General features: G+C 39.0%; 2 protein-coding genes across 2 annotated transcripts; one reads left to right on the top strand and one right to left on the bottom strand.

Moving 5' to 3' along the window:
• Positions 1 to 3,243: 3,243 nt before the first annotated feature.
• polr3k (polymerase (RNA) III (DNA directed) polypeptide K) lies at positions 3,244 to 6,249 on the bottom strand. The gene is made up of 3 exons (XM_026164517.2): positions 5,682 to 6,249; positions 5,494 to 5,581; positions 3,244 to 3,489 (listed from the first exon to the last, which is right to left on the bottom strand). The coding sequence occupies exons 1-3, from the start codon at positions 5,790 to 5,792 to the stop codon at positions 3,362 to 3,364; spliced, it is 327 nt and encodes a 108-aa protein (XP_026020302.1). The 5' UTR covers positions 5,793 to 6,249; the 3' UTR covers positions 3,244 to 3,361.
• On the top strand, positions 6,163 to 11,750 carry snrnp25 (small nuclear ribonucleoprotein 25). Its single transcript, XM_026164515.2, has 5 exons — positions 6,163 to 6,390; positions 10,965 to 11,055; positions 11,181 to 11,286; positions 11,376 to 11,450; positions 11,548 to 11,750. The coding sequence occupies exons 1-5, from the start codon at positions 6,163 to 6,165 to the stop codon at positions 11,603 to 11,605; spliced, it is 558 nt and encodes a 185-aa protein (XP_026020300.1). The 3' UTR covers positions 11,606 to 11,750.
• Positions 11,751 to 13,285: the final 1,535 nt, after the last annotated feature.

Below are 13,285 nucleotides of genomic sequence, written 5' to 3'. Positions count from 1 at the left end.
ACAGTTAAACTTGTCAGGTAGTGATGTCCAGCAGGTGAAAATGCAAGCTCCATGAACACACACAGATATGGATTCCAGCTGCTTCGATGTCGCATTAACTGGCATTAACTCAGCCAGTTAATGTGAGACAAATCTAGCTGCTCATTAAAGCTTTCTGGTTTGATCAGAAAATAAAACATTGGTCTATAAAGCTGAAAGTCCCAAAATTGCATTGTGAATTCTGTCACGAGTCTACGGATGTATCCGTGTATCTCCGTGGTGCTGATGCTGTGCTGAGCGGAAAGCTGCTGAAGCTTTTGAAGTGTCGGAATGTGGAAAGCTAACAACGTCCCTCTCACCAGTAGGCTAAGGTCTCAGGAATTCGCATGATAAGGTGGGGCCAGGTTTCACAATGAACTCACCCGAAACTCTGGCTGATTGGGACCCACACCCAGTTTCACACCTTGGCTCAGGCGATTAGAGGATCATCAGGGGGTCCTTTTGTCCCTCTGTGGGGGGTTACTCCCACTAGGGTGTATGGGACTCTCCACCATTTGACCTTAGAACTGAAGAAGCTTCTCGGATGAGAGGTGAAACGTCTTCAAGTAATTTAGAGAAGTCCAGACGCTTTTCTTTGCAAGCTCCTTTTGACTTTACATCAGATAAAAACTTTGGTTGTAAGATTCAGATAATTATTTAATAACAGCCAGACATTTTAAATGAGAATAAGAAAGAAAAGTTTTTCTTTGTGCCCCCTTTCCCTGTTAATGCCCTACCTGCCCCCCTGGCAAACCTTTGCTAGACCCGCCCCTGCACAGTTACCAGCTGTCAGCTACATAGAAAAAGGATCCTGGGGTTATTTGTCTCTCAGAAACAGTTCATAACTTCCCTTCAACTCATTCATGTCACCTAAAAGGTAAACCTGTTTCTCCATCACCTGTTCAGCTCTGATGATTCAGTAAGGACATCTCCTGGTTTCATCTTCATGTTTCCCTCTCACCAGATAACCAAACCGATATCATGACCAGCAGCTTTTACAGCTGTGGCTCCAGCAAACGTCAGCTGATACTATAAATTAATATTAAATAAATTCTAACAACAGCTGATCAAGCTTAAATGTGCTGCTGTTGTTTAACGCGACATCCGCTGGTTTCTTCTTTCTGGCACAAAATGGGCGATAAATAAACAAGAGAGAAAAGCCAATCAGCTGATCATTGATCAGTTTCATGATTGAAGCAGAAACAGGAGAGGGAGGGGGAGAGAATGAGAGAAGAAGAGGCAGCTGCGACAGAATAAATCCAGCTTTGTGTCTTTTTCATTGTAGCTGAAGTCCGGGACAAACTGTGTTCCTTTTCAGCTCAATACGAAACGCGTAATATTTTCTCTGAATACGAGACGATTCCGTTTTTTTATGGGACGGTTGGCAACTCTACTAACTAACCTTGTGAATAAAATAAAGTTCAACATCAGTAACATCAAAACAACCACCCAGCTGTATAGAAACTCTGTCATGCTAGCTAGCACGCAGTACGAGTTATTGTAACTGACTGTAAAAAGTCAGCATAACGAAAATAAACTCCACCTAAACTTGTTTTATATCTGACCCAGATAGACTGCAGGTCATAACTTCTTACCTGAAGTTCAGTTCACCTGACGCTTGGACCGGCGGCTGCCTCGGGTCTCTCCTCTTGCCTCCCCTTTCTCTCATCCACCTGCTGGCCTCCACCACTTGCTAATGTTACTGAATCTGTGGAAGGTCCGCCATAGCCACCACCAAATAACTGAGTTGTTTTTAAACACTGGCCAGCATCTGGCCAATCCACCACCTTTCATTGTTGTACTGTAACAAAAATAAATAAATAAATAAAAAACTGATGGCACGACCATAGCTGGTCGTGCCATCAGTTAACCCTTCCTAGGGTTGCCGACCCCTGCTCTATAGCAAGTGTATTCCGACACGGGTTAATTTTTAACTTTGATGTCAGATATTTAATTCATTATTTTAATATTTAGAACTGAACTTTTATTTTCCTTTGTCTGATTATTTTGTTCCAGCAGGTCTAGTGTTTTCTTTTAATCATCGATCCCTTTTGAATGTGAGCAAAATGAACCATTTATAATATTTAGCTACTAAATCTACTTGTTGGGAAAGTCTCAAGATTTATGTTAACCTGCTATATTTTGTTATTAATTTGGGCTGTAGTCACAAAATGTCCTGTGACTTACTGTTGAGCTAATGCTCATCAGTGCCTTCTGTCTGTAAAGGTATTTTATTTTGATGATTGAGTCATTATTTGCACTTTAAGTTAAAGTTCACCTTTGCCCCTCAGATGCATCATTTGTCTAGGGGGGAAAAAAGTGCGACCACCTATGCATCATTTGGTTTTTACTTTGGTTTGCTGTTAGCTGAGTGAATCCCACCATGGTGGCACCTTTTCAGAATTTAGTAGATGGAAGTAGAGCTGACAGACTTAGGGCTCGACTGTTACTGATGGACGAACACTTCACAACATCTCAGTAGTGATTTGTCCTGTCGCTGGCCAAATGCTGAGTCTGAGTCGTTTAAGATGATTTTCAAAATAGTTATTTCAAAACAAACAGAAAATTGTTACTAGTGGCACAGTGTGTTATATTTGTTCTGTTATAACGTAAATTTATTTTGAAAAGTCATTCCAAGTCACTCTCACTGATGAGAGGTGCTAACATGTATAATTTAACGTACAGCACTATCATTACAGTGGTGGGACCATCTTCCCACAGAGTCCCTGACTTAGCATTAGCCTTTCCCGATGACTTGCATTGCTCAGAGGCATGTTAAAAAAACAATTACAGATACTAAATAGTGAGCTCTTTGCTAGGAAAAAGCTTTAAATAACAAATTAACTCCAACATTGCGATCCCACTGAATTTAACACCAACAGATACTGTTCCACCATCAGCATGCTGGATGTCTCATGCACCAAGCGCAGAGTTTGTCTGCACGAGTCACACATTGAAACAAGTCATTCTCACTGGCAAGTTCCTGACTCTATGTGCATTTGTTTTTGTTTTCCTTGAGGCTAACGGAGCTCTGCAAGAAAATCAATATGAAATGAAGGATTGCATTGAAATATTAATACGGTGTAACGCACACCATTGTTGTGGATTTTGGTGGTCTGCATTGCTCTAAATGTCTGTGAAATGTATAACTATGTAAGTCAAAGATTTGTTTGACTGTTGTATACAGCTACTATTTTATCAATAAAAGTCATGAAGGAAACTCAATTTTGAAATTGTGAAAGTGGATATTTTATTTAAATATTAAATGTAAAGCAAAAAAATAAATGTTTCTCAGCTGTGCTTGTGAATGAAGCTGAAAAACACAGCTATAGGTGAAAAGGTGTCAATCTCTCCATCGATGTCCGCACTGAGCGTTGCAGCATTTGTAGAACGTGGTCATCGGTTCGTCTGCTGATCTGGTCTGAATCTGCATGAAGTATGCTCGAGGATGCTCGCACTTCGGGCACGTTTCTGTAAATGGACAAGTGCATCGTGTCAGTGTGGAATCACTAATACTGTTGGGATTGGCTCATTTAATTTAATTCCATTCGGCCATGCAGTATATAGAAAAATGCACGGAGTAGCATCACTGATACAGGATGTTCCTAATTTTGACAAAGATGTTAAAGCACCCATCCTGCCAGGTTTCTCAAACTAGCACCTGGAGGCCAAAGTAATGTCATCCAGAGTGCAAATACAATAACTTCAGTTTTTCTTAAGTAGAAAAATTACACATTATCGAGGTATTAGCCTGTAGTATGTAATTTGTGTTAAATAAATATGAAATCTGGTCTTTATTTAGAAATAATGCTCTTTAGTAACCAATTGAAGGAATATGACTCGTAATGGACTTTAATTCTTTCAATTTCTTGCCCGTGTTGCCATTCACAGGAAAACAACAACCTGCAGAAAGGTTGTTGTTTACGTCCTACCCTGAAGGGGGTGCAGTCCGGCAATGTAATGATGCAAAGACAAACTTTTTCTCACACTTAACAACCCCACATTAATTTTAGCTCTTCCATCCCTGGTATCCATTATAATAGACTAAACCTTCCTAAATTAACAAAGACAGCAGCGGTCAAGAAGTATAAAAGCCACCTCACTAATGATTAAAACAAACAAGCCAACACAAAATGAAATGTACGAAAATGCCATATAAATTACCATCCTCTGAAAAGACAAACACAAACATAGACAGACACACACTGTAATTAAAAGTTTGTATAAAATGCATTTTTACTCAGTGGAGGTCTCTAGCATATGCTGGCTCCCTAAAATGTGACTCAGTCATCATATCATTGACAAACCCCACCTGGTTATCAGGAATTAGAAAAATATATCTAGTTCCAGAGAATTTATGGAGAAGACTTTCACGTTGATGTCATCAAGGGTGGACCAAAAAAAGACAAAAAAAAAAAAAAGACATTCTATTCTTTATAATATAAAGTGTAGGTATCCAAGCTGGATAGTTAAAAAGCTACAGTTGTCTTTCTTAGAGCTTTAATCTATCTGTAGAGTTATGTTTTTATTGGGCTGGGATATTGCAACAGCCCAATTTGTTTTTCAGGCATTCTGTTGTCATTTGGTGGTGTGCTTGTGGTCATTGTGCTGTTGAATGATGCAATTTTAACCATCTGTCAGATAGACAGCCTCACATTTAACTCTAGAATATTTATATACAGAGGAGTTTCTGTTTGACACAGTGACAACATTGTGCCCAAACGTTAAGGTAGCAGCAGCTGGCAGGGACTCACCCTCTTAATTAAGAATGTACTTTGTTTTTCACAGTATTGCACATGAAAACTCTGTTTTTCACATGACTGTTAACTTGAGCTACACATTTGACAGTCCATATTGACAGTGTTAATAGATATTTACCCTAAAATAACGAAAAACTGAAGGACCTAGCTCAAGTGGTTTTCTAAATAATTAAATTTTTAAATGGCACAACAAAATACATTCCTACTGTCATCCATGGGAATACTTGGATGCTAACAACAGTTCAGAAGTGCATATTTCCCCTCAGTGTTTTAAAGGAAAATCTGTCCATGGTCAGGTGGGAAGTTTTTGTTTCAATCTGATAAATTGAGTTGATCCAAACACACGCTTGCTCACACACATCACGGGTAAGTGGAAGAAGATGGATGGCTGGCTGGATAACTTTGTTTTAAAAAGTGCTTCTTTTAAAGAGTTTCATTTTGACATGAAAGTGTGTGTTTAGAGTTTTGACCCCACAATACTTGTTGTCAGCAATCACATTGAGCTAATAAGCCTGTATCCAGTTGTCAAAAACTGCATTACAAACCACTCAAAGGCACTGCAGACATTGGTGTTTTGAGCAGGAATGCGGGACGATAGACACAACTTAACTCTCAAGCTAATTAAAAAAACAAAACAATATTTCTTCAACCAGTTAATTTTGCGATTATAAACAGATACATAGACCACACCATAAACTATTTTGATGACACTCACCAGGTGTTGAGTCCACGTTTTCCCACGCAGCAGCTCCACCCAGAACATCATCCACCTCCTTTAACTTCGGATACTTCCTGTTATTTACCTACAGGGGTTTAAACAGATAAGGTGAGGCTCTCAGAAGCCACGCTAACCTTAATGTAAGATGTGATACATTATATGTGAAATATTTCGTCGTTACTCACCTTTCGTGTGATGTTATGTACGTAGGGACAGGTGTTACACGCGAATCTCATGCACTTCTGCCCTTCCTCGACGATTAACACGTTCCCGCAGGTTGGACAGAAAAGAAGCATGTTAGCACGTACTTAAAAAACAAAACCCTGTTAGATTTTGAACTATTAAACAACACTAGCACTCTGTGGACTCAGCTGTAAACACTGCTGCGTGTGGAGCACCGGAAGAGAAGGAGAGAAAATGAGATGCACCCATATTGCGAGTTCGGTGAGAAACAAAGGCTTATTAAGCGGAACCATGTTTTCTAAGCCCCATTTCCTCGCCCGGTTATTATTGGTGACGGACGCACTTACTTCCACTGGCTTCCAGTTAAATTAGTTTCCATTAAAAAGTATATTTTCCCCAAAGTTATAAATTAAGTCGACAAACTGCCTGTTAAACTGCCTGTTAAGCTGCTTGTCTGTTGAGTAAATTTAGCAGCTGGCGGTGATGGAGGAGGAGCAGAGAGCGGGTACCGCTGCTGCTGGAGCTGCAGAAGGAGGACAATCAGTGAAGGATGAAGAAGAGGTAAAAGAGGAAGATGTGACACATACAGCAACTCAAGGCGAAGAGGAGGAAGATGAGGACGCTCTTCCTCATTCAGAAATCTTGGATATTTTCGAGGAAGGACTTGCTCGACTCGTGCAGGATCCTTTGCTCTGTGACCTGCCGATTCAGGTGCTCCGTACACTACATGAACATGCGCATGTGCATCGCATACATACAGACAAGAGATTTGCATTTATGGTCAAAAGAGACATCACGTCATATAATGACTTATTACAAAGCCATTGGTATACACTCACCGGCCACTCCTAGTATCCTGATCCATCATAAAGGTGCTATGTTGGACTGAGATCTGGTGTCTGTGAATTCGTTGTTGTGTTAAAGAAACCAACTTGAGATGTTTTGAGCTTTGTAACATGCTGTTATCTTGCTGGAAGCAGCCTTCAGATGATGGCTACATGTGGTCATAAAGAGTTGGACATTGTCAGCAATAGTAGGGGGTATATATAGGCTGTTGGGTTTAATCGACTCTCGGCTGGTACTAAACATCCCAAAGTGTGCAAAGAAAATATCCCCACATTGCAACAGAAATCAAGACAGCAGAAATCAAGACACATCAGACCAGGCAACATTTTCCCAATCTACTATTATTCAGTTTTAGTGAGTGTGTGAATTTTAGCCTTCCTGGTTTTAGGTGACAGGAGTGTCGCCCCCCCCCCCCCCCCCCCCCCCCCCCCCGTGTGGTCTTCTGCTGTTGTAGGATGCCTGCTTCAGAGTTTGATGTGTTGCATGTTCAAAGATGCTCTTCTGATACCTTGTTTATAACAAACGTTTGTTGGAGTTACTGAAGCATTCTGGCTATTCTTATCTGACCTCTGGCTTCATCAAATCACTGGTTCTCACGTAGAGAACTGACGCTCGCTGGATATTTTCTCTTTTTCTCTGTAAACCCTGGAGATAGTTGTATGGTAAAATCCAAGTAGATCAGCACTTTCTGAAATACTCAAACCAGCCAACATGCTGCTGTAAAAGTAACTTTTCTTCATCCTTTTGATTCTTGGTTTGATCTTCACGATGCCTAATTGCTACCGTGGCTGTTTAAGTATCTGTAGAAGTATCTGTAGAAGTTGAAAAGGCTTGTCTTCCAAATTTTCCAGTGAGTGTATAAAGACGCTAGTGTCTGGTTTTGTCTGATTGGTGTTTCAATCTTAAACACGCATGCTTAACTAGCAAAAATGCCGTAACAACCTGTTGTTCAACACTGTAGGTTCAGGTTCAGGTTTATTCATTTATATAGCACATTTACAAACAACAGGGTTGATCAAAGTGCTTAACAATCGGCAAAAAAACAGCAAGAGATTAATGTGAAATGAATGTGAAATATTTATTTTGGTCAACAACAACAACAGATTATCATTTACATAAAGTACTCAATCAAACAGTAACCCAAAAAGGAATAGGCTGAAGCCTTGTGGCTTATAATTATCCTATCCTTTACCCCCATAGGAATAATCAAATCCTTAACCTAGAAAATAAATGGTGTTGATAAATAAGTTATATAACAGTTTGAAAAGAAATCAATGATAAATCAAGAAATTACATCATCAAACCAAATTTCTATAACCTTGTATGATACAAATGTTTAAATTCTTCCTGAAAAATGACAAAGAAAAACACATCTTCAGTTCATCATTAGGTCCATTCTATAATTTCACTCCCATAACTGACACACATCTATACTTAACACTGGTTCTTACTTTAGGTATTTCAAACACATAAGACCACCTCAAATCATATTTTCCATCTCTTAGTTTAAACATACTTAAAATACAAATTGGAACATTCTTTTTCATCACTTGATATATCATTTCTAAAGTTTTGGAATATATAATGTCCATGAATTTTAACATAGATGATCCTACAAAAAACTGGTTGGTGGACTCCCTATATCCAACTTTATTTATTATTCTAATAGCTCTTTTTTGCAATTTAAAAATTGAATCCAAATATGTTTTGTATGTGTTCCCCCAAATTTCCGCACAATAGGTCATAAAAGGCAAACAAAGGGAAGTATACAATAAATAAAGGCAGTTCTTATTCAAAGAATCTCTTGTTTTATAAAGAATAGAAATAGACTTGGATAATTTCTGTTTCACATGTTCTATGTGGGGCTTCCAACAAAGTTTATCATCTCCTAAAAATTTTGTCTCATATACTCTTTCAATTTCAACATTATTTAAATTCAGTTTTACTTTAATATTACTTTTACTTCCTTCAAATAACATAAATTTTGTTTTACTTTCATTCAATGATAGTTTATTAAATACAAACCATCTATTTAACTTCATGAGTTCTTTTCCACTGTTTTCAGTCATTTCTTTATGTCCTTTCCAGAACAAAATAAGTTTGTGTCATCAGCAAATATCACATATTTTAAAGTATCACTGGCTGTACAAATATCATTTATATAAAGTAAAAATAACTTAGGTTCCAAAACAGATCCTTGCGGAACTCCACAAGTTACTTTTCTAAGCTTAGATTTCATGTTATTAATACTCACATATTGGAACCTATTGTTCAAGTAACTATTTAACCAAAATTGTATAACACCTCTTAAACCATACCTTTCACGCTTCTGTAAAAGTAAAGAATGATCTATTGTATCGAAGGCTTTACGTAAATTAAGAGTTAACAAACACACCAACAAATATCAAGGGTGAAAGACATAAAACAGGCCCGATGATAGTTAAAACTAATTTGATCCAAAAGCCAAAGTAAAAAAATGAGTTTTAAGACGTGATTTAAAAGAATGTATAGACTCAGAAGTGCGAATAGAAGCACGGAGACTATTCCAGAGTCTAGGTGCTGCAATTGCAAAGGCCCGATCACCTCTGGACTTCAGCTGGGATCTAGGTTGTTCTATGAGCATCTGGCAAGATGATCTTAGTGCCCTCCTGGGGTTATACAAGCGGAGGAGTTCAGTCAGGTAACTGGGTGCCAAATTGTTTAAAATTTTAAAAGTAAGCAAAATAATTTTAAAATCTATACGGTTTTTGACAGGCAGCCAGTGCAAATTAGCTAGAACTGGGGTGATATGATCATACTTTCTAGTACCTGTTAGAAAGCGTGCAGCAGCATTTTGAACTAACTGCAAGCGGTAGAGGGAGGATTGTTGGAGGCCCATGTATAGAGAGTTACAATAGTCCAGTCTAGAGGTGATAAATGCATGAATACGTTTTTCAAGTACTTTTAAAGGAATATAGGGCTTCACCTTTGATATTAAACACAACTGATAAAAGCTAGTTTTTACCACTGAGGACACTTGCTTCTCCAATTTAAGAGAGCTATCCAAAAACACTCCAAGGTTTCTTACCGTGCAAGATAGATGGCTGGCAAGAGGACCAAGGGTGTCTGTTAACTGACCCAGAGGGGTATGACTATCAAAGACAATTACTTCAGTTTTATTTTCATTCAGAGTGAGAAAGTTTTTTGATAGCCAAACTTTAACATCACGAAGACAGCTGAACAAAGGTTGTAGTGGGTCAGAGACATCCAAGTTCAAGGGGAAGTAAATTTGGAAGTCGTCGGCATAGCAGTATTTTATAGGGGTCTGATCAGTGAATAATAATAAAAATAATAATAATGATACAGAACAAAATGCAATAAAAATAAATGTAAAAAAGATTAAAAATCACAGGCTGAAGTGGAACATCGCAGCATTTCCAGTTGTTCTCAGGACCTGCAGCAGGCTCTTCAAGCTGCTTGCGCAATAAAAAGCCTAACAATGCCTCCTCTCTTGCACTTTGAAACAAAGAGCAGATTCCTGCAAGGGGACTTTATTTTTCCCAAAAGTTGGGAATTTCCTGTGTTACATGTGCCAAAACATAAAATCCTAAGGGCATGAAAATCTAATTCAGTTATGTAAGGCCAGACACAGAAACTAATTTGCCTACAGTCTAAAAATACAAGATGAGATGACATACAGGGTGAGACTGAACACATCCACATTTTCACTGACATCGAACAAAAGCTTCAACAGTGTGAAAAGAAACCTGTGCTTCGGCTGATGTTTTTTACTCAGGTACTGCGTTTCTCTCTTTTCCACTCCTTTCCACCTTTTGTATCCCTCTGTACACTTTGACTGAACAACTGCTCGCAATAATATCCTTGGTAGAGCAGACTCCTCACAGCAGAGCAAAAGGACTCAGTCCACTGGGAAATGTCTCCAACTGATGTCATAAAAGCCCAAGACCAGCATAAATTGGTTAATTTTTAATGCAATTTTTTTTTACATTATTTGGGGGCTTCTCATTGTCATTATGTTATGCAGTGACGAAGAGACAGGAAAGCAGAGAGCCAGTGAGCGTAGGAAGACATGCAGCTAAGGGCTGTGTTGGAGTCTGACCTCTGCCTCTGCATTCAATCTTGCAGATTACCTGTTGGACCTGTTACCTGCACCAGCTAAACTGGTGCTGCATAGATTGCTTTTTTTATTTTGTCTAAATGAAAAACCTCAAAAATTAATTTCCATATTATATAGGCTCAAAGAACTAGGAAGCGGCTAAAAAGAAAACCGTTCGGCTTTTGTTCTTAGAAGTATGACTCAAAAATAAATTAAATAGATCAAAACATTAAGTATAAGCGAAACTAAAACTAAACTATGAACATCCAGGAACTCCCTGCATGTTTTTGAGACCAAGTGAATTTATGTGCCGACAAAAAAATGAAAAAATATCTATCTTCAGGTGACTCTGGAGGAGGTCAACTCTCAGATTGCTTTGGAGTACGGCCAGGCGATGACTGTAAGAGTCTTGAAAGCAGACGGTGAAGTGATGCGTAAGTGCTGAAGCGGCCTTGTTTTCCGTTTACATGCTTTTTAAATTCGCAAAGCCTTTTATACTCTTCTGATTAAAAAAAATCAGAAAAATCCAAAACATACAAACTGCTTTTTTTCCTCATAGCGATTGTGGTGGTGCAAAATGCTACGGTTCTTGATCTGAAGAAGGCTATTCGCAGATTTATGGAGCTAAAACAGCAACGTGAAGGCGGCGTGAAACACATCAGCTGGTAAACACACTCACAAACACAAGAATGAAAAAAGGGCATGTTTAAAAAAAATCTTATTTTTACTCTTTCCCTGTGTTCTGTGTTTCCAGGAGATATGTTTGGAGGACGTATCATTTAGTATTTCAGGGCGAGAAGCTCGAAGATGACAAGATGAGGCTTAAAGAGTAAGTGTATCAAGTTAGCACTTTATTTAACAGTGTTGATAACGCTTATTATCCATTCACCCCCTCCCTTTCTTTTTTCATTTGTGTATATCTTCAGCTATGGGATCAGGAACAGAGATGAAGTGACGTTCATGAAGAGACTCAGGAAAAAGTAAACCACGAAAAACACTGTTTGCTGCAGTCCTCGTGTGTGCTCGTGCTCACAGCGTTTTATTCTTAAAATAACTTTAAAAACAACGTTGTTGTAGTTTTTTAGCCTCTCAAAGAGGCTTCATGTAAATAAAATATTTATAAGTTGTCTCTTTTGTTTCCAGTGTGCAGTTTTGCTTTAAAGAAGCCAGACTTTCTTGTACTTCTTAAAGTCATTATAGTTCTTCAGGTTTTCTAAAGGTATTTGTTTGCCTTTGGACACTGGATGCTTTCTTACTTACTTTCATTCCAGTCCTTGTACCTTTGAGCTATGAAGCATTCAAGCACAAACAAGACACCTAACCCAAAGTATGAATCTACACACTTCAGACATCCAAGCAAAGAACCACTTGAATGTGATATTTAGGCACTTTGTTACTGGCAACCTGTCACAAAACACATGATATGTTCCACTTTCTTATTTAGAGTCTGCAGAATGGTCAGATAAGTTTCACAGGCATAAATAGTATTTTGTGAATGAAGGTGATTTCCAAAGAGCTACTAGCCAAAACCTTTGCATATCTCACCGTGGTGTGCAGCATGTCCTTAAAAAACATTAGTGGAGGCCAAAAGAAGAAATGCAGCAGGTAAACATAATCTGAAAAAAAAAATGCAAATACAAATCCAGCAAAGACCTGACTCAGGACCTGAGAGATACATTTGGCCCTTCAGTCGGTCCATAATATGGTTGCTGAAGCAGGGTGGCTGTCGAAGAGTCATTCTTGAGGAAGGGGGACCAGGAGAAAAGGCTGAGGTATGCAAATTTCCACAAGAATTCTACTTAAAGTCAGTGGAAACAGTGCTTTTATAGAGTGATGAATGCATATTTGAAAGTTTTGGTTCAAACCATCTTAAGTGTGTACAGAGGAGGTCAAGAGAGGAGTAGAAGAGTGAGTCTCTACAAACATCTATAAAGCAGGGTTATATTTTGGGCTCCATTTAATCGAGTGTTGTTGGGAATCCTGTCAAAACGGATGGAATAAAGAATGCAGAAAAATAAATGGCCTGTACTTGTATAGTGCTTTGCTAGTCCCTAAGGACTCACACACTGGTGATGGCAAGCTACATTGTAGCCACAGCCACCCTAGGGCGCACTGACAGAGGCGAGGCTGCCGGACACTGGCGCCTCCGGGCCCTCTGACCACCACCAGTAGCCAACGGGTGAAGTGTCTTGCCCAAGGAGACAACGACCGAGACTGTCCAAGCTTGAACTGGCAACCTTCCTATTACAAGGCGAACTCCCAACTCTTGAGCCACGATCGCCCCAAACTTACCACCAAACTTTGACCTACCTTTCAATACCAAGAGGAAAGCAACTGATTGGCAATGGCTTCATTTTTCAGCATGGTATGCTTTTCCTGCCGGTGCATTAAAAATAAAAACACACTGGCACATTGTCAGCTATGGACTGGCCTCCCTAGAGCCCACACCTCAACATTACTGAAGCAGTGTGTGATCAGAGCTTTAAATGTCCTTTAAAATCCTGGAGAACTATTCCTGAAAAGCTTGCATAAGAGAGTTCAGAATGTGTTGAAGAATAAAGAGGCCAACCAACTATTGGCTTTCAAGCTTGTTAAAATTGTACAGAATAGTTTTTACATTGCAAACTGTGTTTGTGCACGTGTGTAAATCCCCATATTCTTAGC

This window comes from Astatotilapia calliptera, chromosome 4, assembly GCF_964374335.1.
Source record: "Astatotilapia calliptera chromosome 4, fAstCal68.1, whole genome shotgun sequence".
In the NCBI taxonomy this organism is placed as follows: domain Eukaryota; kingdom Metazoa; phylum Chordata; class Actinopteri; order Cichliformes; family Cichlidae; genus Astatotilapia; species Astatotilapia calliptera.
The sequence above is the reverse complement of the archived record's forward strand: the minus strand, read 5'-3'. Positions and strand labels throughout refer to the sequence as shown.